At 40.2% G+C, this 23,777-nt stretch overlaps 1 protein-coding gene across 4 annotated transcripts in view; it reads right to left on the minus strand.

Annotated features, from left to right (window-relative positions):
• Positions 1-23,777, minus strand: part of dennd4c (DENN/MADD domain containing 4C) — an 80,481-nt gene that overhangs the window by 48,189 nt on the left and 8,515 nt on the right. For 2 of the 4 annotated variants that reach the window (XM_055229056.1, XM_033984037.2), the window contains exons 2-3: positions 4,409-4,573; positions 2,629-2,773 (exon numbers count right to left, since the gene is read on the minus strand). In XM_055229056.1, the coding sequence (XP_055085031.1) occupies positions 2,629-2,773; positions 4,409-4,562 (299 nt within the window). In that variant the 5' untranslated portion in view covers positions 4,563-4,573. Of the gene's footprint in view, positions 1-2,628; positions 2,774-4,408; positions 4,599-23,777 lie in introns of those variants that run through there. The other 2 variants (XM_033984036.1, XM_033984039.2) reach the window with 1 other exon arrangement.

Here is a 23,777-nt window from a genome sequence, read left to right on the forward strand (position 1 = left end):
TGATGAAACTGTGCTTGACTTGAAATCCCAGCACTAGCAAGAAGCAGATTTTTATTTTAAATTGTACCAAAATTAGTACGATTAAGAAAATAAAATAGCGGACGTCACAGTGGGCGTGTACCGTTAGCAGTAAAAACGAGGGTTGATCGCAATATGGCATCTTGAAAATAAGCGATTAAAGATTACTGTATTTTCTGGACTGTAAATTGCTCCGGAGTATAAGTCAAAAAATTAATAATAATGAAGAAAAAAATGTGAAATTATATACTCAGATGTGACTTATATTCCACATATAAGTCGCACCCTCGGCCAAACTATGAACAGAAAAAAATTGTGACTTAATACAGTTCTCAAACACGCACGAATCACTACAAATACAACTTTGCGTGACTAAATGTTGAGGGGAAACATCTAGAACACGGTGAAAATCTCTGAAAAGTCCATTTTGTAGAATAGGTCTGAGTTAAAGATACACTGTGTAATTTTTCTAAGGAACCTCTTGGAAGGTCTCGATAGAAATTTCATCATTTTGTCCGGAATGTGTCACAATATGGCATTAAACTTGTGTATCTCCATAGAGAACAGCAAGCGATGCCACTAGGCCACGTTACAGGTCAGATCTCTGGAAAGGCGGCCCGTCTCACACTAAGAACGCATGGTAATGTTGAGCAATAAAACCATTAGTAGTTAAATACATGCAATATACTTTAATGCCATATTGTGGAGAATTTCAGGTGAAGCAATAGCGTCGTCGTGGAGACAAGTAGGTAGCCAACACTCCACCAGACAAGTTACATAGTGCGTCTTTAAGTTTTGCTCGTACGACAGTCTATTGTGTTAGGACGTTAGTGAGAAGAGGCGAGGTGCATTCTGTACAGAGTGTGTCACCCAGCGGAGAAGAAGTACTCACTCTGTTACTTAAAAGTACAGATACACCAGCAAAAAATACTCAGGCAAAAGTAAAAGTATCACATGAAAAAATCTACACGAGTCAAAGTATTGTAAAATGTACTTAAAGAGTAAAATGTTAAAGTATTTTGTGTGTATTTGGAGATCTAAAAGCTTCAAATGTGGAGGTTTTGATAAAGATTTGTGCAGAAACAACTGAATCAATGTTTTTTTCCCGCTGTTTTTCTTTGTGTATTTGCTCAAATTATGGATGTGTCAAAAAATAAACCATCCACCTTTTCTGCAGGTCCCACATAGTAACAAAAATACTTAAATCAGCGGTGTCCAAACTATGGCCCGGGGTCCAAATGCGGCACCTCAGACTAATTTTTATTGGCCCTCTGGCTTTTATTTGAACTGGCCCAAATGATCAAAATCAACTTTTTACAGCAAATTTGAGTAATTCTACTAATATAACCTAAATACTGCATTGTCACACAGACCTAGTATTAGTACTTCAACACTTATTTAAAGTATAAAGTCAAAACTATGTTAAATGTGCCGTCTGAATAATCCACTGTACTGACTTCTGGATCTCTGTGTCAAATATTTTTCAAGATATGGCCCTCGGTGAAAAAAGTTAAGGCACTCCTGCTGCTACTGCTACTACTACTACTACTGCTACAGCACTACTACTACTGCTATACGATACTACAGTCCAGTTAAAAAATGTAGTGGAGTAGAAAGTACAGATACTGCTCTCAGATGTAGTGAAATAAAAGTAAAATTAAAAAGTATCCACTGTAAAATGTACTCAAGTAAAGTACAGATACCTAAAATTTATACGTGAATACAGTACTTTTCAAACTGGAGGAAGGTAACGAAATAAAAGTAGTAAAGTCGGACATAACTCAGATGCTTTACATGTTTTGTAAGAACTGCAGACCTGGATTTTGAAGAATGTGGAGTTTAACTAAAAGCCACAGGACGTTTTATCAATAAATCTTTATAAATGCCACGGAAAAGATCGATATAAAACTGCGTCTGGAAAATACGATTAGATTTAGTCGAGTTTAATCTTTTTTTTTGGAACAGCGTCTTTAATCTTACTTAAATGCCTTTCTGCTCAGTTTTCAAAGTAATACACGCTAAATTATACGCCCTACTGTAAAGCAAGTGTCTTCCGATCGCAAAAAGCTGAATTTACAAAAAGCAGAAGAATGTTCCGCAGTATGGCATTTAACTTTGTCTCTATTTCCATGGAGACGAGCAGGTGACACGCCCAGACAAAGTAACAGAACAGTAAGAAAGTATGTGTTTTAAAGTGTCCGTATTACGCCGTTTTCACACTCCACCTTGTGATGTCATCGTGTGGGGATACAGGAAGTGCTCCACTGTGTTTTTAAACTCCACGCACCGTCATTTCTAGAATCATTTGGATGATTTCTGCGCTGGAATTGTTAATCTTTACTGAAACTAAAGGTAAAACGGTAGATGCTAACTGGAAAACTACCACTTTGTGACATCACAAGGTGGAACGGAGCGTTTTGAGCTTTGGAGATGTTACTGAGGCATCCAAATTAAACAAAACACAACTCCAGGTCTGTTTTGGATGCGATAACATTATAAAACTGAGCAATATAGTACCTTTTCGGTATTTTTGACCAATAAAAACACCTGTAAATTGACAAAAAACGCAATAAAGACACACTGCGGAACATTCCAAGCAAAAAAACTGACCCGATGTCGATGAGCGGCGGTTTTCCTCGGCCCCTCCTGTAGCAGAGGAACAGCTCGGGGCTCTTGAGGCTCCCGTGGTTCAGGTTGGCTGGTTGGCCGCTGTAGGTGGTGTCGATGCAGGTGAAGCCTTCAGGGACTGTCTCTCCTGTGGGACACGGAGGACACGATGAGAAACAAAACAAAAAAAAAGATTTTAAATGCTTAAGTGTGAAAACTCGTCCTTAAAAACATGAAAGAGGGCGTATTAACTGCTAACACGTAACATATTTAGATCACCGTGTTAGCTTCTACTGTTTTAAAAATTCACAGAAAAACGACGTATTAAATGCTAAATTCACTGAAAAACGACGTATTAAATGCTAAATTCACCGAAAAACGACGTATTAAATGCTAAATTCACCGAAAAACAACGTATTAAATGCTAAATTCACCGAAAAACGACGTATTAAATGCTAAATTCACCGAAAAACGACGTATTAAATGCTAAATTCACCGAAAAACGACGTATTAAATGCTAAATTCACCGAAAAACGACGTATTAAATGCTAAATTCACTGAAAAACGATGTATTAAATGCTAAATTCACCGAAGAATTATGTATTAAATGCTAAATTCACTGAAAAACGACGTATTAAATGCTAAATTCACCGAAAAACGACGTATTAACATGTTTTATAAGTTTAGTTTCACTTTCGTTTTTGCGAGCGCCATCACAACACAATCAGCGTACATCCCACTAATGAAACTCCTGCACATCGATCAGATTTGTGAAGTTGTAGTGTACAGTTTTATATCATGTTTTTGCCTATTTGTGGAGAATTATACATTGGTGGGCGGAGCTATGGACAGAATCGTACAGCTAATCATAAAGAGGGTTTGAATAGGGCTAAGGAGAGATCGCTAAATTACTCAAACATGCACGGATGACAAGTACAACCTTTCCAGGTGTGGTTTTGATAAGAGAACAGCGTTACAACATGGTCAAAAGGTCAAAAACAAAAGAAATGATTTTGCATAATACCTCCTCTTTAAGCAAATCCACATATAAATACTCAGGATATATTTACATCGACAGTACGAATCAGACGAGACTAGAATAAGATAAACGACTAAGTAAACGAATAAGTACGACCTCCATTTTGATGTGTTTACATGCACAGAAGAAATTAGCTTTTTCAGTTGTTCCTTGTCAAAATAACGATAAAAAAGAGAAAAATTATTCATTATATCAACTTTTTTCAACACATGACAGATGGAACAATCATTTTTGGGGGTTAATTTTTAGTGTGGGGACTTTTTCTTTGCACAAAGGGACAATTTTGTTTATTTTTCTGCACTATAATAACAGTTTGAGCTGGAGAAAGTTTGAATAAACGCCTTTTCTGACTCGTTACAGACACAAACTGACTACTTATGTGCTTCATTCTGTTATGTTTTGATTGCAGTTTATATATTTTTTTACCATTTTGTACATTTAGAACATGTTTTTGTGGGATAATTCTTATATTTTCCTTTATTATCCACGTTTACCTCAGCAATATATCGCACTAAAAATGTGTTACCATGACAACCTAGATGCAAGTGTTACCGTATAAACAAACAAAGTCAGTGGCATTTAAAAGATGAGTCACAAAACCAAACGAATCAATAAAAAAGTAAGTTTTATACAACGTTTTTCAGCCATTTGTGATTTTTTTTTTTTGTCTTGATCAAACAATAAAACTCACACTGTCAGATTTCAGTGTTACGATTCTTTTAAAACGGTTTGAACGGCTCTTACCCGCGGACCGGTTGATCACAGCCAGGTCGGTGATGGGAGCTTTGGGCCCCGTGGACTTGGCCTCGGACAGGTCCTGCTCCAACGGCGTGGACTTGTCCGTGAGTCCGGCCACCACGAAGTAGTCGGTGACGCGGTGGCCCTTGTCCTCGATCATGGCTGGAGATCCTGTCGAGAGAGAATTAACACTCATTTAAGACATTTTTAAAAGGATAAATAACATTTTTCGCAGGTTTTTTTCAACTTTTTACTTGCTTTATTATGACAAATGTTTGGACACAGCCTCTGAACTAAGTATTTTTCTGCGTTTTATATTTAAATCCTCAAAGTAAAGCAAAGGGCGGCCATTTTGAAAAGCTTTTAATCTAAAACATGTCTTCAGTTATTCTGTTTTCCGTGTGTTCGTTTATAGTTTTAATGCTTTGAATGAGAATCTACAATGTAAAAAGAGTGAGGGAAAGAGAGAAAGAGAAGAGAGGGGGATGGAAAGAGAGGGGGGGTGAAGAGAAGGGAAGAAAGAGAGAGAAGGAGGAGAGGGAGGGAAAGAGGGAGAGCGAGAGAAAGGGGGTGGAAAGAGAGAGGAAGAAAGAGGAGGAGATAGAGAGAGGGAGAGAGGGATGGGGTGGAGAGAGGGAAAGAAAGGGAGAGAATGAGAGGGAGGGAAAGAGAGGGAGAGAAAAAGAGGGTGGAAATCGAGAAAGAAAGGAGTTAGAGAGAGGGAGAGGGTGGAGAGAGGGAAAGAAAGGGAGAGAATGAGACAGAGGGAAAGAGAGAGAGAGAAAGAAAGGGGGGTGGAAAGAGAGCGAGAAAGGCAGAAAAGGAAATAAAGAAGAAACGTGTGTCTAAATGTTTTAACTGCGCTAAACAAGGATTATATTCATTTTAAATCAGAAAAATGTATCATGAATGTAACAGAATTCTTCCATTAGGACCATAGACTGTTTATATAAATGGACATAGTGAATCTGCTCGCCATCGCGCTCCAAATAGCTCCATCGACTCCGGCTCCAGTTCACTTTCTATTGAAAAACTGTGTCCCATCTCTCTGTAACTGGTCTTAAAATGTTCGTTTTAACCTGCTCTACATGATCCTCATGTTTTTATTCCACTATTGTGTTTGTAAAATCAAGATATGAACATTAATAACAGACAAATCAGGCGCCTTCTTTCCTTGAGGTCGCTCCCGTTAGCGTTAGCAACAGGTTTGATTGACAGCGTTGCTAAGTAAGCGCTCTCTGCTAAAAAGGGGGCATTACCTTCAACAGCCTTGCTCCAGATTGGCTCTTTGGTTGCTATGATACTCTTGTTCATAATTCCTAATGCGCAACTCAGCTCCAAAATGGCCGCTATAACCGCTCTAGCCTCGATTAGCTTCATTTGACCGGAGCTAAACGCTGTGGGTGACGTCTCGCTCTCCTTCGACTGTATAAACTCCGTAGTTTACACCGTCTGTGATTACAGCCCCGTTTATCCAGTGAGCAGAACCAGTAAACAGTTTTGTCGGATCACAAAAGCAAGTTCCTTAAATGGAAGAGTTTATGTAAATCAAAAATTGGCTCTTGTGTTTTAAGTGCACAACGTCCTTCATAATCAAACTATGAAACTATGAAACCAAACTGTTGATATATGCAAAGTGTTTTTTTAATACACATATAAAACCATATTTCATAACAGCAGCACGTCTCAAAAATATAAATTTACACTGATGGATTTAGTGGCGCATTATGTTTTTATGTTTCTGTAGGTTAAATCATTTGAAAGGAATGTAATGAACGTCTTTATATTTGCAGCCATCATGAAAAAAATAAATTAATTAATCTCAAAGTAGTTTCTAAACCTTATTCAGTCCTATGGCCCCGTTTTAAAAAGTATTTGTTTGTAGTTTTTTCCATAGACCTGATTGAGCTGCATGTGAAGACCAAAGCGTCGTCTCCTGGACGCGGGACGGCGGCGCTCGCAGACTGAATGTTAAAAAACACTAGAGCCCGGGCCCTAAAAGGAGCCTTTAACGAGAACGACGCTCCACAAAGAAAAGACAGAAAACCAGAGAGAGATGGAGCGACTGGACGGACGACAGGAACAAATACAACAACACTGTAGATCAGTCTGCAGCTCCAAAGTGTGAGGATAAAGAGGAGGGAGAGAGAGGAGGGAGAGAGGGAGAGGGAGGAGGGAGAGAGGGAGGAGGGAGGAGGGAGAGAGGGAGGAGGGAGGGAGAGGGGGAGAGAGAGAGATGGAGCGACTGGAGGGACAACAGAAACAAATACAACAACACTGTAGATCAGTCTGCAGCTCCAAACGTGTGAGGATAAAGAGGAGGGAAAGAGAGGAGGGAGAAAGGAGGGAGAGAGGGAGAGGGAGGAGGGAGAGGGGGAGAGAAAGAGAAGGAGGGAGAGGGAGAGATGGAGCGACTGGAGGGACGACAGAAACAAATACAACAACACTGTAGATCAGTCTGAAGCTCCAAACATGTGAGGATAAAGAGGAGGGAGAGAGGGAGAGGGGGAGAGAGGGAGGGAGAAGGAGAAGGAGGGAAAGAAAGAGAGAGGAGAGGGAGGGAGAGATGGAGAGGGAGGGAAGGAAAGAGAAAGAAGTAAAGGGAGGGAGAGGGAGAGAGGGAAAGAAGAAAGAAGGAGAGGGTGGGAGAGAGAAAGGGGGTGGAAACAGATGGAGAAAGAAAGAGAGAGAAGGAGTTAGAGAGAGGGAGGGGGTGAAGAGAGAAAAAAGACAGAAGGAGAGAGGGAGAAAGGGGGGTGGAAAGAGAGAAAGAGTGGCAGAGGGAGGGGCGTGGAGAGAGGGAAAGAAAGAGAGAAGGAGAGAGGAGGGAGAGGGGGAGAAAGAGAGGAGAGGGAGAGAGAGAAGGACAGGGAGGGAAAGAAAGAGGAGAGGGAGGGAGAGAAAGAAAGAAAGAAGTAAAGGGAGGGAGAGGGAAAGACGAAAGATGGAGAGGGTGGGAGAGAGGGAGCGAGAGAGAAAGGGGGTAGAAACAGAGAGAGAGAGAAGGAGTTAGAGAAAGATAGGGGGTGGAGAGAGAAAGAAAGCGAGAAGGAGAGGGAGGGAGAGAGGGAGAAAGGGGGTGGAAAGAGAGAAAGAGTGGGAGAGGGAGGGGCGTGGAGAGAGGGAAAGAAAGAGAGAGAAGGAGAGAGGAGGGAGAGAGGGGGAGAAAGAGAGAGGAGAGGGAGAGAGAGCAAAGGACAGGGAGGGAAAGAAAGAGGAGAGGGAGGGAGAGAGAGAGGGAAAGAAGGAGAGGGAGAGAAGGAGAAGGAGGGAGAGAGAAAGGGGGTGGAAACAGAGAGAGAAAGGAGTTAGAGAGAGGGAGGGGTGTGGAAAGAGGGAAAGAAAGAGAGAGGAGAGGGAAAGAGTGAGAGAGAAAGGGGTGGAAAGCAAGAGAAAGAGATGGAGAGGGGGAGGGAAAGAGAGAGGGAGGGAGAGAGTGAGGGGGTGGAAAGAGAAAGATAGTGAGAAAGAGGTTGAGGGAAAGGGAGAGAGAAAGTGAGGAAGAGGTGGGCAGAGAGGAAAGAAAGACGGGGAGAGAGGGAGAGGAGGGTGAAAGAGAAAAAAGATAGAGGAAGACAGAGAGAAAGGGAGGGAGGGAAAGAGAGAAGGTGAGAGGGAAAGGAAAGGAGAGAGTGGGAGGGAAGGAAAGGGAGAGGGGGAGAGGGAGGGAAAGAGAGAAGGTGAGAGGAAAAGAAGGAGAAAGAGAGAGAGGGAAAGGAAAGGAGAGAGTGGGAGGGAAGGAAAGGGAGAGGGGGAGAGAGGGGGAGAGGGAGCAAGAGATAAGACAGAAGAGGGAAAGGGAGGGAGGGAGGGAAAGAGAGAAGGCGAGAGCGGAAAAGAGGGAGAAAGAGAGAGGGGAAAAACGAGAGAGAGTGAGGAGAGAGACAGAGAGAGCAAAAGGGAAAGAGAGAAAGAGAGAGAGAAAGAGACAGCTCATAGGAATGTTTTCAAAATGCCATTAAGAGAATAAATCAAGTGTTCGTAGTTCATAAAAACACGAGAGATATGGAGAATAATGGAGCTCAAATAATGCAAAAAATGGAATGTAACAAAAAAAAAATACAGGACGAGTCATAATAAAAGCATCTGTCAGGACGGGACAGGTCTGTGACGGGTTTGAGACTAAACCAAAAAACAATAATTATTCTGTAAGTAACTGAGAGGAGACGAATGAACCAAAACAAAACAACAAATCAGCTTTCATTCAACTAAAGTCACCAAAAACAGGAGCAGACGTTTAAAGAGGAACTTTTTCTCAGCTTGAAAGATGAAAAGAACTTGATTATTAGTATTAATCAATCAATATTCAAAACAAAATGGCCGACGCTGAAGCTTTGCCAGTATTTGAAATGGCAAAAGATTGAGAGATTCGCAATTATTTCAAAGCTGAAATGATCCGAATGATTCTAGAAATGAAGGTGTGTTGAGTTAAAAACACAGTGGAGCACTTCCTGTATCGCCACATGATGACATCACAAGGTGGGACGGAGCGTTTTCAGCTCAGTTCAGATCAGAAAACGGCGTCATGTGAGCCCTTAAATTGTTCAAATAAATGTGGTCAGCCGAAACGCATATAAGAAAGCGGAAAACTGAAATACTACAACCATCGTGAAAAAACAAAACGAGTTGCTATGGCGACAAACACGAAAACCAAACCCGATCGGACAGGAAGTTGACTCATCATTCTCACTTAGGGGTCGTTACAACTATGAGTAAAAACGTTCTGAAGCAACACAACGTTTCTCCACCTCGCAAAAAAAACAAAACATGCATACAGTTCGTTATTGGTTCACTTTTTCCGGAATTGATCAGCAAAAACAATGGCAGAAATGTCCCGGAAGCTCCACAAAGATTAAACCGGTCTTGCACAAACGCTACATCCTCTTGGTGAGCAGTCGGGACCTGCGCGGAAGTTCATTTTTTCCAGTGGTGGATGACTCAGCCTCGGCAAAAAGGGGGAACAAAAAAGAAAGCTTTGAACGCCCCAGTCAGCAGCTGGCTCTGGGATCCATGACGCAGACCAAAACTGACCACTCCGCTTTTTACTTCTATAAATTCAACACGTTTTAGATCCAAGTATTCGACGGTGTAATGGGAAAATGACATGATAATCCTTTAGTTTGACTGGTGGGATAGTTTGACTTTCTGGGCTCGTCTGATTTGATTTAGTCCGATCTTTAAAAGGTTTGTGTTCGTTATGAGGTCCTATTAAAAGCGAGTGGATTTAGTTGAAGTTTTACGACTCAATTTGTCTGAATCCCTTACTTATTTACTTATTTATTTACTTACGAGAGAGTAGAGGAGGCAGAGAAACAGTGATAAATGAGTATGTGAGTTTGTAAATAGTCCAGTCACGTTAATTACTACATCAACTCTACGCTCAGTGCATGAAAACTGGTGTTAGTGTTTATCATAAGAGCTTTTTCTTGGCAAAAGTGCGAGATTTTGGCGTATTTTTGCTGTAAAATGGTACGATTTGAGCTGAATAAGTCCCTTTTATGGCTAACTATTGGTTCATTTTGCTGTTTATTTGTTGCAGCTCATGTCTTTTAATGAAACTGTCTATTTAAAAATGTTTTACTGTGGTTATTTTGCATTATTTAAATCTTATTAGTGGTACAAAATAGTTTCAATATTATCGTTTATTGTGATATTTCTCTATAGCGATATATATCAAGCTTCAAAATGTGTTATTATGGCTGTTTGACGTCTGTTCATAAGTGCGTGATGCTTTCGATATTTAATTTTCTTAATAAATTTAATGTATTTATTGGTTTTCTAGAAATAATCACACTGTTTTTAGTGAAATATGAAAAGTTTTAGTTTTAAAAGCCATTTTGGGGACTGGTGTTGCGCAGTATCTTTGGCTGTAAACACTGACACCTGCGTCAGATTTAATGGATCGTTAATTTATGTTTGTCGTATCTGGCTCTATTCAAATAAACAAATAATAATATCATAACCATTTATTTGTTTGTTTACGCTCTGTCTGCAGTGTCTTAAAGCTCCGATATTACACAAAATTGACTCTTGTGAGGTTTAAATCATGTTATAATGCTGTTAACTCCTCAAAAACAGACCTGGAGTAGCTCAAAATGCTCCGTTCCACCTTGTGATGTCATCAAGTGGTACTTTTCAACTTAGCAGCTACCTTTTTACCTTTAGTTCAGTAGATATTCACAATTCCACAGCTAAAATAATCCAAATGATTCTAGAAATGAAGGTGTGTGGAGTTTAAAAACACTTCCTGTATCACACGATGACATCACAAGGTGGAACAGAGCGTTTTCTGTGTGTGAATCGTCTCAAAAATCATGCAGGTTTCAAATGCGGCTTTAGCACAGCAACAATTTAGGGCCATTTGTTTGCTTGGGTGACCTCTTTTGGCTGGAGTGGGCTGGTAAACTGGCTCTATCTCGCAATGATGGAAAGAAACCCAGGAATGAGACAATGTTCCATTAATATCCAGACAATAACGGCAACTTCAAACACACTGCGTTCATTTCCAGCTTCGAATATGCAACCAGAAACACGACTGTACGAAAATGCCGCAGTAAACACGACAGCAAATCCAGAAACTCAGATATTATTCCCTTTTTTGAGACGCACAAGTCAGATTCAATATTTGTTTGTGAGAGCGAGAAAACATAATTGGTCCAAATGTTCCCAGATGTTGTTTTGTCTCTACACAATGAAATCTCTCCTCCAACACTGCGCGAGCTCCGGCTGACGCTAGTGCTTTATTTTATGATGATTTGACGCAGCAAAAGGTAGAAAAATACAGACACTGTGTTAAGAGAGATTTACTTTAGTGTATCCATGGTTACGCCTCGCCATTGAAGTGCAAAACGCTCTTTTCCGAATACTTGTGCGGCTTTAGAAAAACACAGACGGTTAAAATGTGTTCCCACCGAGAAGGAGGAAGATTCCAGGACTGTAAATAGAGGCGGCATTATGCAAGTGGGTCTCAAGATGCGGTGCTGGGGCCAATGGTGGTACTTAAGTCTCTTTGAGGAGGTCCAAGGCGACGCGGAATTTGGATTTGGACATGGTTTAGACATGGTTAAAGGGGAGGTATGTACACTTAGGACTGTCAAGATAACACACTTTTAAGTACGATTTTGCATGTTTTTTTTTACAGCGTATGAAAGTGCATTGTGTTCTGCGTCCTGATTGGCTGTTGGACTGTAGACCATTGTGTTCTGCGTCCTGATTGGCTGTTGGACTGTAGACCATTGTCCATCAGTCTCCTCCGTGCCGTGTCTCCTGTCCAGTACAGAATGTGTTCAGACAAATTTACATAAACGTTGGATCGCAGTGTGACTCTGAAGTGCTGTGTGTTTGCAATTTGTTTTCTCCCCGACAAAACCCACAATGTCGATGAAACGTTCTGCACCGACAAAGACGCCTACGAAGGTTTGAACTTTGTGTTTAAACAAGAGAGAAATGTGAGAAAATGTTAATGCCTGTGTGAGAAAAGTGTATAAAGTGTGTGGTGAGGGGTTTTACAGCAAAAAACATATAGAACAATGTAAAAAATAAAGCTGATACTTCGCGGATTTCGCCTGTTGCTGGTTATTTTTAAAACGAGGGACCACTGTACAAGTTTTAAATCATAATTGCATTTTTCGTGAGTTCCGCAATCAAACATTTCCAGACCGTTGGATTGGAGGAGACCACGACCTTCTCCAGAAATCACACCTTTGGATTTCTTTCTATGTGGCTGTGTTAAACATCGTGAACCGAACAAAGATACGGGACATTTCTGAACTAAAGCAAAAGATACAGACACGATTGAAACATTGATGTGACTAACGAACCCATATAGAAGTTGATTAAATGTGGTTAAAAATCTAAACTTTGGAAACCACTGAGTACAACAGAACTGATTAAAATATCTGACCAATTGCCTTTATAATATATATTTTTTAAATTGCAAACAGACTTTATAAACGGCCTGTACACCGCTACAGATAAACATCAAGATAAATGATAATATTCAAACGACTTTAAGCCACTGATACAATCGCACTAACGCAGAATAACCCCAGGAAACCGGTTTTAAATTAGACCGCATCATTAAAAACGCCTGAGGTGCAGCCAACGAATAGAATAATGAACCAGTAATTAGCCACAGCCAATTAGTTAGCCAATTAGCCAATTAGCTGATTAGTTCCAGTTATTTATACAGCCCTGTACAGCTCAGATCTTATCGTATTACACTAAAAAAACAAAAATCTCTCCGCTTTTGCAAAGAAAATGTACACACGGTAAATACTAAGCCCCTTATATACTGTTCCAGGTCGATATAGTGATTATCTGGAATGAAACTGTGACATTTACCCATGATGTATGTCCGATATACCTCAGTCTGCACAGCACCTGCTCCTGACAGCGTTTCTCCATAAAGCACTCTCTTGTTTTGTCGTCATGAGGAACGTTTGTGGTAAATCCATGGCGTGTAAAAGTACTACACACGTTACATAACCTACACTGTCAGTCAAAAGTTTGGACACAACCTCACAACTAAATATGTGTCTGCATTTTATATTTAAATCCTCAAAGTAAAGCAATGGGCGGCCATTTTGAAACGCTTTAAATCTAAAACATACAGTGAGTTATTCTGAGTTTTTCTTGTTTGTTTTTGTTGTTACGTTCTGTGTGTTCATTCATAGTTTTAATGCGTTCAGCAAGAAATAATCACGCAAATAAAGAATTTAAGAACATAAATGGAAAAGTGTTCCGACTTCTGACTGGCTTTGTACATTTATTTTATGATTTATACACGTCTATATAAACTGCAGTAAACAAGGATTAAGATTGCATTCATTTTAATCAGAGACACATCGCAAATGTAATAAAATTCTTCCATTAGGACCATAATCTGTATATATAAATGGACATAGCTAACCTGCTAGCTACCGCATTCTGGCTCCAATTCACTTTCTATTGAAAAACTGACTCCTCTCTCTGTCAGACTCGTCATTTTTCCAACTTAAAATGTTCGTATTAACCCGCTCTACATGATCCTGGTGTTTTTATTTCACTATTGTGTCTGTAAATCAAGATATGAACATTAATAACAGACAAATCAGGCGCCTTCTTTCCCTGAGGTCACTCCCGCTAGCGTTAGCAACAGGTTTGATTGACAGCGTTGCTAAGCACACGTCCGCTTCTTTATCCCGTCTACGTTTAGGACCCCTGCATGAAAGAATCCTTCAGTTTGAGGCAAATGCTCGACTCAATGAACACCAAAAACGTTCCAAGATGATTCCAAATCCAGGCAGTTTTCCAGACTCATTACTTTGACATCGTCTTTCCAGCTGTGTTATTTATTTAAAAATAGAACTTTGCGCTCAGATAAAGCCGCAGAGTTTGAACTGACTCACCTCTGCACTCAAATGGTAAGTAAGCTGCCTGAATCCACAACGGGGTCACACACTTCCTGTTCTCTTTGAAACACAAACGTCACACACACACACACCATACACACACACACACCTGCTGAGTAACTTCAAACCTGACGCCTTTTACTTTTTAAATTCCGAAAACAAAGAATAATGCACGTTAGGCCGCAAACTCGAGCGGTTTTGATCAGTTCTATAAATGAGATTCAGGCACGTGGCCTTTTTCTGTAATGGAACTTTTGACCGTTACATCTCTATTTGCATTGTTTATCGCTATGGAAACGGTTTCGCTTTAAACCTACGAATAGATCGAGAAAAACAAGATACATTTTAATAACCGGTGCCAGTCATCGGTTTCAGTGTGGTGACGAATTAGGATTGTTGCTGCAGCGATTAATGTTTTAAAACAAAATATGGTTATGGTAAAGGGCAAATCTTTATATACTGTAGTGCTTTTTTCACGTTTACATCAAGGAACCATCAAGGAACTTTACGCTTTACATCAAGGAACCACTCACACATTCACACACACATTCATGCAGCAGAGTACGCAGACTCTGTCGAGAGCGGGATTCGAACCGGCAACCTTCGGATCAGTGGACAAACGCTCTACCAACTGAACTACGACTTCAAATGTTGCATATAACAGGAAGCAGGAATAAAAAATGAGAAGTGACAATATTTAGAATATAATAAATATTAAAAAAAATTGAGTGATTATTATTATTATTATCATTTTTTTTATTATTATTTATTTTTTTATATCTTCCTTTTTTTCACTTTCAAAACGATCAAAACGCTGTTAATGTTGAATCGGAAACAGTCCTCAAAATGTTGCAACAGCAAGCAGAAACGCATAAATAAAATGTAAGAAGTAACAATATAGTGTATAATATTTAAAAACATTGCGTGATTATTATTATTATTATCATCATGTTTTTATTTTATTTTTATTTATTTTATTTTTTTCTTCCATCTATATTCTTTATATCTTCCTTTACAAATTACCAGTACTAGCACTCTCTGCCGTCTCCACCTTAACCCACTCCAAAGCCACGGAAATGTCGCACACACACACATTCACACACAACACACACACACACACAACACAGACTTGTCACATACAACTGTAAATATCCGTCACATCTATAAACAGAGTTATGTGTTGGTTTGTCTTGTATATTTTACCACCATTTGTCACTACTGTATATGTAGGGTCTGTCTTAATAAATATAAATTAAAAAAAATAAAAATAAATAAAAAATAAATAAATAAATAGAAAATAAATAAATAAATAAATAAATAGAAAAAAATATATGGAGCTGTTCCTTAAGTTAATCTAATATATAAAGTATTGAATAAAAATAGGTCTACTACCCTTACAATCAATGCATTAAGACAGTGACATTAACAAAACAGTATGAACTCAAACTGAAAACAACCAACTCAAACCAAAACACATATTACAAAGTTATAACCTCAAACAAGCCCAACGCACATACACACACCACCTGCGCCAAAACACCCGACGCTGAAACCCTTTTGTGGCTTGTCCTTTTTCGCCTCTGCACAAATCTATCTTTTTGTGACAGAAACACTCGCGCTGCTATGGCAACGGAGCCCCAACAATGTCATGTATCGAGCTGGAAGTGTGCGCCGTGTTACTCTAGCTGCGGAAACGTGATCTGGGTCTCTGGAGTGTAGTGACGCTGGCCCGCGCTGTGAGACAAAACAAACTTACCCTTTAGACATGCATTAGCGGGACAGAGGGCTAGAGCATGTTTTACAGACTCATGTTTTAGAGGAAAGTTTGAATGAAGCTGCCTCAGTGTGAAGTTTTAGCACAAAATCTTTCCATTCTAAGCAATTATTGATCGCAGTGTGACTCTGAAGTGCTGTACGTTTGCAATTCGTTTTCTCCCCGACAAAACCCACAATGTCGATGAAACGTTCTGCACCGACACAGACGCCTACGAAGGTTTGAACTTTGAGAGAGTTTAAACGAGAGAGAAATGTAAGAAAATGTTAATGCCTGTGTGAAAAAAGTGTATAAAGTGTGTGGTGAGGGGTTTTACAGCAAAAAACGTAGAGAATAATCTAAAAAATAAAGCTGATACTTTGCGGATTTCGCTTATTGCGGGTTATTTTTAGAGCGTAACCCCCGCGATAAACGAGGGACCACTGTATATATATATAAATGTACATAGCTAACCTGCAGGATTCCAAATAGAAGTGATCATGTGCGCACTTCCGCCTCCATCGACTCTGGCTCCAATTCACTTTACATTGAAAAACTGTGGCCCCTCTCTCTGTAATGTAATGTTCGTATTAACCCGCTCTACATGATCCTGGTGTTTTTATTTTGCCATTTTGTCCGTAAATCACAATATGAACATTAATAACAGACAAATCCAGCGCCTTTTTTTCACGAGGTCACTCCCATTAGCATTAGCAACAGGTTTGATTGACAGCGGTGTGGGCGTTACCTTCAACAACCTGGTTTCTGATTGGTTCGTACCGACTCTGATGAAACCGAAATACGTCTTCCCTTGAAATTGCAAAGCAGCTGCTCGAATGCGCCTAAAATAATCAACACCTCTTCACCAATTCTAACTCGACCTGTCACGATAACACATTTTAAAGCACAATATATATATCGCTACAGAGAAATATCGCGATAAACGATAATATCGAAACTACTACAGTAACTCCAAAGCAAGATAATCCAAGTAAACCATTTATTATGAGCAGTATCGTGAAAAAGCCTGAGTTGCAACCAATAAATAACAGAATGAAGCAATAATTGGCCATAGAAGTTACTGATTCACCCCCCTACAGGTCAAATCGTATTGTATTATGACTAAAATAACAAAGATCTCGTCACTATTGCAAAGAAAAAGTAATAATATTGAGGTTTAAAAGTTATTGTTCCAGCTTTGATTGACTGAACGCTAAGTCAGGACAACCCGTAACTAATTCTAACTTTTGCAGACACTGACAAAGTATCGACAAAGCAACAAACGCCAATTCTTTTTTCTTTTATGGCTCATTTTACATCTGCTCCTCAAGCGACGCACGGCCCCTGTAAAAGGTGAGGGTGTTGACAGTGCATAGGGCTAAACGCTCGTTAAGAAGTGAGGAATAAACTTACACGCAGGAATAACTGGAGCATGAACGCGCGTCCTGGGACCTGGCGAGGTCAAACTGGAACCCGGCAGCCAAAGTGTCTCATTAATCTTACACTCTATGAAGCCTCGTAACCTGAGACTGGGACAAGTAAAGCTCCGCCCCGCCCTGTTCACGAGAAAACCTGTTCTATGCTCCCGAGGGCCGACGACGCTGGGTTAGAGCCGGAGGACAGGAAATAAATGCAACTGAATATGAAAATGACTTAAAGGGCACATGTTACGCTGTTTTCTGATCTGTTTTAATGTTGTTTCCTCGTCACAAACAGACCTGGAGTTGTGTTTTGTTTCATTCGCACATGTTTAACGCACAAACCCTGCACATTTAAGCTGAGAAAACACTCCAATAATTAACTTTATGCATTGGTTTTATTTGTTGCTAGGCGGAAAAAGTAGTTTTAACGACCCCCAAGTAAAAACGATGAGTCAACTTCCTGTCCAATCAGGTTTGGGTTTCGTGTTTGTCTCCATAGCAACTCGCTTTGTTTTCCATGATAGTTGTAATCTTTCAATTTCCTGTTTTCTTATGCGTCTGTGTTTCGGCTGACCACCAGACAAAAACAATCATCAAAAACAGACCTGGAGTTGTGTTTTGTTTCATTCACACATGTTTATCATTAGTCTTTGTACATCTCCGACACTCAAAACGCTCTGTTCCACCTTGTGATGTCATGAAGTGGTAGTTTTCAAGTTAACATCTACCTTTTTGTCTTTAGTTGAGAAGAGATTGACAATTCCAGCGCTGAAATGATCCAAATGATTCTAAAAATGAAGGTGTGTGGAGTTTAAAAACACAGTGGAGCACTTCCTGTATCACCACATGATGACATCACGAGGTGGAACAGAGTGTTTTCGGTTTGAGAGAAGAACTCAGCCTAAATACGCAGGTGTGTTTGTGTGTTAAACATGTGTGAATGGAACAAAAACACAACTCCAGGTCTGTTTTTGATGAGGAAACAACTTTATAATATATTTGATGTTTTCTGTGCGTATATAAAAGGTAAAAAGTAGTAAAACATTAAAAAGATAATAAAACCTGTGAATGAGAGGGCGTGTCCAGGGTCGCCAGGTGTTTGAAACAGATCTTCTCGGACCAGGACTTGGATTTTTATCACAACCTTTTCAGACAAAGCTCTTTTAGTTTCGTCTTTACAATTAAATCAAGCATCTATTAACCTTTTCGGGCGCTCCTTGGAACGCTACACGACGGAGCAACAGGTGTTTGGAACCAGATAAGACGACGCTCGAATCTAATCTAATCTCCGGCACAATGGGAATCTGGACGCTGGCATTCCCTCAGGACCGACCTTCTGGAATTTCGTGCGGACTGGGGTGAGCTTGAGTAGTTCCGAACAGAAGTGGAAGTAGAAAAAGGAGGCGAAGGAGGAGGAGTTGCTCGTTCAACTGTGCCAAAACGAATGCGCGTACACCGGTTTGGCTAACGCTACGCTTTTCAAAACAGCTTCCCTTTCAGCCAAATCTAATTTTATCCGAGGGAAGGTAGTTAAGAGGGATGATGTGAGGAGATTTATCAGTTTAAGTCGCACAATCCCTGTTCTCCATCCCCCATGGCCTGCACTATAATGATCTCATCGCTCTCGCACAAAAGGGCCTGGAGGCTGGTTCCCCCCCGCAGCTGAGTACGCTCCAGTATTTGTGCGTGTAATGCCGGTCAGAACAGGCCTTCGCTATGTCGACAGAGATGTGCTCAGTTAGAAGACGCGGAAGAACCGGGATGATCGTCTGAAGTGGTCAAAAAGCCATTGAGACGCGATGTGAGAGGACACTGCGACGAGATGACGTGCAGCTCTGCTCTGCTACTTCAGCCTGGTACGTGCTGGAGAAGAAGTACTCCATTGTGTTACTTAAGTACAAGTACTGATACCGAAGCAAAAGAAACACTCAAGTACAAGTAAAAGTGTCACAAGCAAAATCTACGCAAGTAAAAGTATTAAAGTAGCCGTTTAAAATGTACTTAAAGAGTAAAAAGTCAAAGTATTTTGCGCAGATTTCGAGTCTTATAAAGCTTAAAATGTAGTGATTTTGATAAAGATTTGCTCAGAAATTTTGTTCAACAGAAACAACTGAATCTGTTTTTATTTGTGTACAGTTGTCCCTCATTGTGGTTCATCTTTCACGGTCTCGCTGCAATTTTTCATGCTTTTCTCACAGCGTCTGAACGTGCATTGTGTTGTGCGTCCTGATTGGCTGTTGGACTGTAGACCATTGTCCATCAGTCTCCTCCGTGCCGTGTCTCCTGTACAGTACAGAATGTGTTCAGACAAATTTACATAAACTCAGTGTGACTCTGAAGTGCTGTACGTTTGCAATTTGTTTTCTCCCCGACAAAACCCACAATGTCGATGAAACGTTCTGCACCGACAAAGACGCCTACGAAGGTTTGAACTTTGAGAGAGTTTAAACGAGAGAGAAATGTGAGAAAATGTTAACGCCTGTGTGAGAAAAGTGTATAAAGTGTGTGGTGAGGGGTTTTACAGCCAAAAACATATAGAATAATTGTAAAAAATAAAGCTGATACTTCACAGATAAATGAGGGACCACTGTATTTTTGTTTTCTCAAACCATGAACATGTTAAAAAATAAACCTTCAGACTTTTCAGCAGATCTCAAACTATTAAAAAAAACCTTTTACTTTCCAGCCCAGTTGAAGAATATAGTGGAGTAGAAAGTAGATACTGCTCTCAAATGTACTGAAGTAAAAGTAAAAAGTATCTACTGTAAAATGTGCTTAAGTAAAGTACAGATACCTAAAATTTTCACTAACGTACAGTACTTTTCCACCACTGCTCGAAAGTCTCACAATAACATCATGGATCATCACAATATATCAAGTCTCTTTGCTAAAAAAATAACGGAGGAAACTACATAGACCATGATGCTTTGCTGTGTCAGTGCAGACAGTGTGAAAATGCAACAATTACACAGTTATAAATCTTGATTCTTCGGATTACGACAGAATCAAAGGCTTATCGAGGCATTTTAAAAGGAAAAAGTTGCATATTATCCCTTAATTAGCCTCCACAAATGATTAAAAAGAGTGTATTTTTATTTTTTTATTATGTCCCAGTCCGATAATTCTCACCGCAAACATCTTCCAGCTTCACTTTAAGAGACGCGACAGAAACTCATAACCTTTCTCTGTATCCAGGGCCTGTTGTGTAAACAAGGAGCCCGTGCATCCACAGACTTTATCTCTTTTCCTGGCACTAAACACAAACGCTGAGTCAGAATTCAGTTTAATACTATAATCAAGTGAAAAAATATAACAAAAATATACTCACAGCATGAAAGAATACAGCGTACAGCGTCTTCAAGTCTGACAAATGTGGGATTTACAGCACATTAAGTAGAAAGAGTAATGTTTAGTTTGGTCCAGAGGTGGAACATAACGAAGTAAAAGTAGTACTGTATTTAAGTATGCATTTTACAGTGGATACTTTTCACTTTTACTACATTTGAGAGCAGTATCTGTACTTTCTACTCCGCTACATTTTTGAACCGGACTGAAAAGTGAAAGTATTTTATTATTATTATTGTCTGAGATCTGCTAACACTTAATAATCTGAGTAAACAAAAATATACAAATAAGAACATCTAGAACAGGAGTCTCAAACGTGCGGCCCGGGGGCAAATTGCGGCCCGCGACGCGATATTTTGTGGCCCACGGGACGATATGAAAGTTTGCGTGTAGAAGGTTCCACCAAATCGATAAACGTCACGGAAGACTCAACAAATAACGATGTATATCCATAAAATCCACAAGAATTGGCGTATTTCCTCACGTATTTTGAAAACAGCGATGACGTTTGAGAAGATTTTAACAATGCTTCTTTTTTTTTGTGGAATACCTGATGCGGCCCAGGTTCACCCAGACTCTGCCTCCTGCGGCCCCCCAAATAATTTGAGTTTGAGACCCCAAAAAACGATTGAATCAGTTCAACAAAAACTCAAAATCACTACATTTGAAGCTTTATTAAATCTCAAAATCTGCGCAAAAACAACTGTGCTTTTTATTTGTGAAGCAAATTTGTAATACTTGTAGTTACGCAGATTTTTTCATGTGATACTTTAACTTTTTCTTGACTGTTTAAGTGAAAGTGCAGATACTGGAGCAACAAAATAGTCAAAATAGTGGAACATAAAAAACGCAGGTGTTCCTAATGTTATTCTCGCTCTACGCTAAAAGGTTCACGCGAGTCGATCCGTGTCCGTCTGAGCGAGCCACAGTTCGTCAAGTGCCACTTAATCTCTGGGGGTTTCTGTGTCTGTGTGGAGCAAAGTGTCCGCCACTGCCACCTGTCAACGCCGTGTGCCGTCGCGGGAAAACGACAGCCATCGAGGTGCCAATGAGCTGCCAAAACAAAACATGACTTTTTACAAGCCACAGACCACCGCCAACACCACAAACGTTTTCTACCAGCGGAAAGACGTCTACCAACACAGAACAAGAGCAAATATAAAAGCAGGTTTGTCACGATGATCACTATATATTGAGTTTTTTGGGCGTCTGTATTCATCAAGTGGAGATTTGGGGTATTTTTGTTGTAATGCGATAAGATTTGAGCTGTAGAGCGCTGAATAAGTCATTTTTACGGCTAATTATTGCTTAATTTTGCTATTCTGGCGATGTTTTAGCGTGTCTTTATCTCTCTGAGCTTCTGAGATCAACAGAACAGATGATTTTGGACAATGGATGCGAGGTCCTGGCTAAAAACTCGAGGGTTTTGGGTTTTAGAACAGCTCAATCTTCAAATATGTTTGAATCGTTGCTGAAAACTCATTTATTTACACTGTCTTTTAACACGAGCTGAACGGGACTCTTGTATTGTGTTGTATTGTATTTGTATTGTTCGTTTGTATCGTGTTTTTGCCTGTTTTATTTAACAAGACTACACTTTATATCACTTTTTAAATGTGCTTTATGAATAAATTTGACTTGTCTTGACCATCTTGGCGTTGCAGCTCATGGCTTTTAATGATACTGTCTATTTAAAAATGTTTATGTTTGGATTTTGGGATTGGGATATTCCAGAGTGTCCAAACTTTTTTCACCGAAACATATTTGAAGCTGAGGGCCACAGACGAGTGTCGATACAGGGAGTTAAACGGTGCATTTCACACAGGTTTGACAGAGACATTGTACTTTTAATAAGACGTAGAAGATTATTTTTAGGTGTGTGTCACAATGTAATGTCATGTTATTCAGGTTATAAAGCGAGAATATCTTCAGTTTGTTTCAGTTTGTAAAAAAAACTTCCTGATCAATTGGGCCAGTTTAGGAGGAGGCATGACGGCCGACAAAAATTGATCTGAGGGCTGCATTTGGCCCCGGAGCCGTAGTTTGGACAGCTATGGGATACTGGGTTTACCTTGCTGTATTTTAAATTGTGTCATGTTTTTATTAATAATGATAATAATAATGTGTTTTTTGGAGGTGACCCGGATGCACTAGGGCCCAGCGTATCCACCCACCTATAAAAGTGACCCGCCTCCTACGCCCGGTGCTGCTCCTCTGGCTCCTCGACTCCACCTGGCCACGCCCTCAGCCCATCGCCTCAACGCAATTCAGCACAATTTGCACGTATTTATTGTAACTTATCAAATAAACGCTCCAGCAGAGAGCTTAAAACCTTTTCAGTCATGTCTGGCCGCTTCCTTCCGAGCCGTAACAATATCTCTATAGTAAAATATCGCGATTCAAAATGCGTTATCGTGACGGGCCGAGGTGGAATCGCACCGCCAACCTGTGAGTCAGTGGATCTGACCGCTCAACCAGTGATGTTTTATGTCGAAAGCGGGATTCGCCAACCTTTAGATCAGTGGGGAAACAGTAACGCCGCTTCTCTTAGCAACGCTGTCAATCAAACTCGTTGCTAAGGCTAGACAGAGTGACCTCGGGGAAAGAATGCGCCGGATTTGTCTGTTTTTCATGTTCATAACTTGATTCACGGACAAAATAGCGGGAAAAAAATACCAAAATGGCGAGGTTTACTGCAGCAATTACAGAGAAAGGCTCAAAATGTTTCAATGTAAAGTGAATTGGAGCCAGAATCGAAGGAGCCGAAAGTGCACCCATGATCATTTGCTATTTGGAACACGGCGGCTAGCAGGTTAGCCATTTACAAACACAGTCTATGGTTTGAACACGTCGTTATCCGTATCCTCGCAATGTCTCCGTCTCGCCGCGGGATTCAAACAAAGAAAGTCAACACTGAACTCTGACCCTTTGCAGTGTTTGCTCAACGCCGCAGCTGTTTGGATTTGAGCTACGCAAAATCCAGTTTCATTCAAGACCATTACACAACCGTAACTTCAACATAAACAGCTTTTATTGGGAATTTGGGAACAGAGGAGGCGTTTGGATTGGAAAAGAAGTCTCTGCCACAAGACGACGGAAGAACTCTGTCATTCCGTTGGCATTCTCCGATCAGTAACGATGGTTGGAATTCGCTCCGTGTTAACCGTATCAGACAAGAACATCTGTATTGTAGGTCTGTTGTCTTTTCCAGCTTTAAAACAATATTAGCTTTGAGTAAATAGGTCTAGGAGGAATGAACGCTATGAAGCAGGTGCTCGAGGGCCCTCGGTTTAATCCACAGGGTGAGGAAACATCTGTCCTACTTCCAAAATCTCACGACAAAACCGTTAGTCACTATTGGTGTATATGTTTTGGTATTGTTACTGTGAGGAATAATTTAAAAGGAAGTAATGAAAGATATCATTACCGCAACAAGGTCAATTTAAATGTATGGCTGTCTTCAA

This window comes from Periophthalmus magnuspinnatus, chromosome 18 (genome assembly GCF_009829125.3).
Source record: "Periophthalmus magnuspinnatus isolate fPerMag1 chromosome 18, fPerMag1.2.pri, whole genome shotgun sequence".
Classification (NCBI taxonomy): domain Eukaryota; kingdom Metazoa; phylum Chordata; class Actinopteri; order Gobiiformes; family Gobiidae; genus Periophthalmus; species Periophthalmus magnuspinnatus.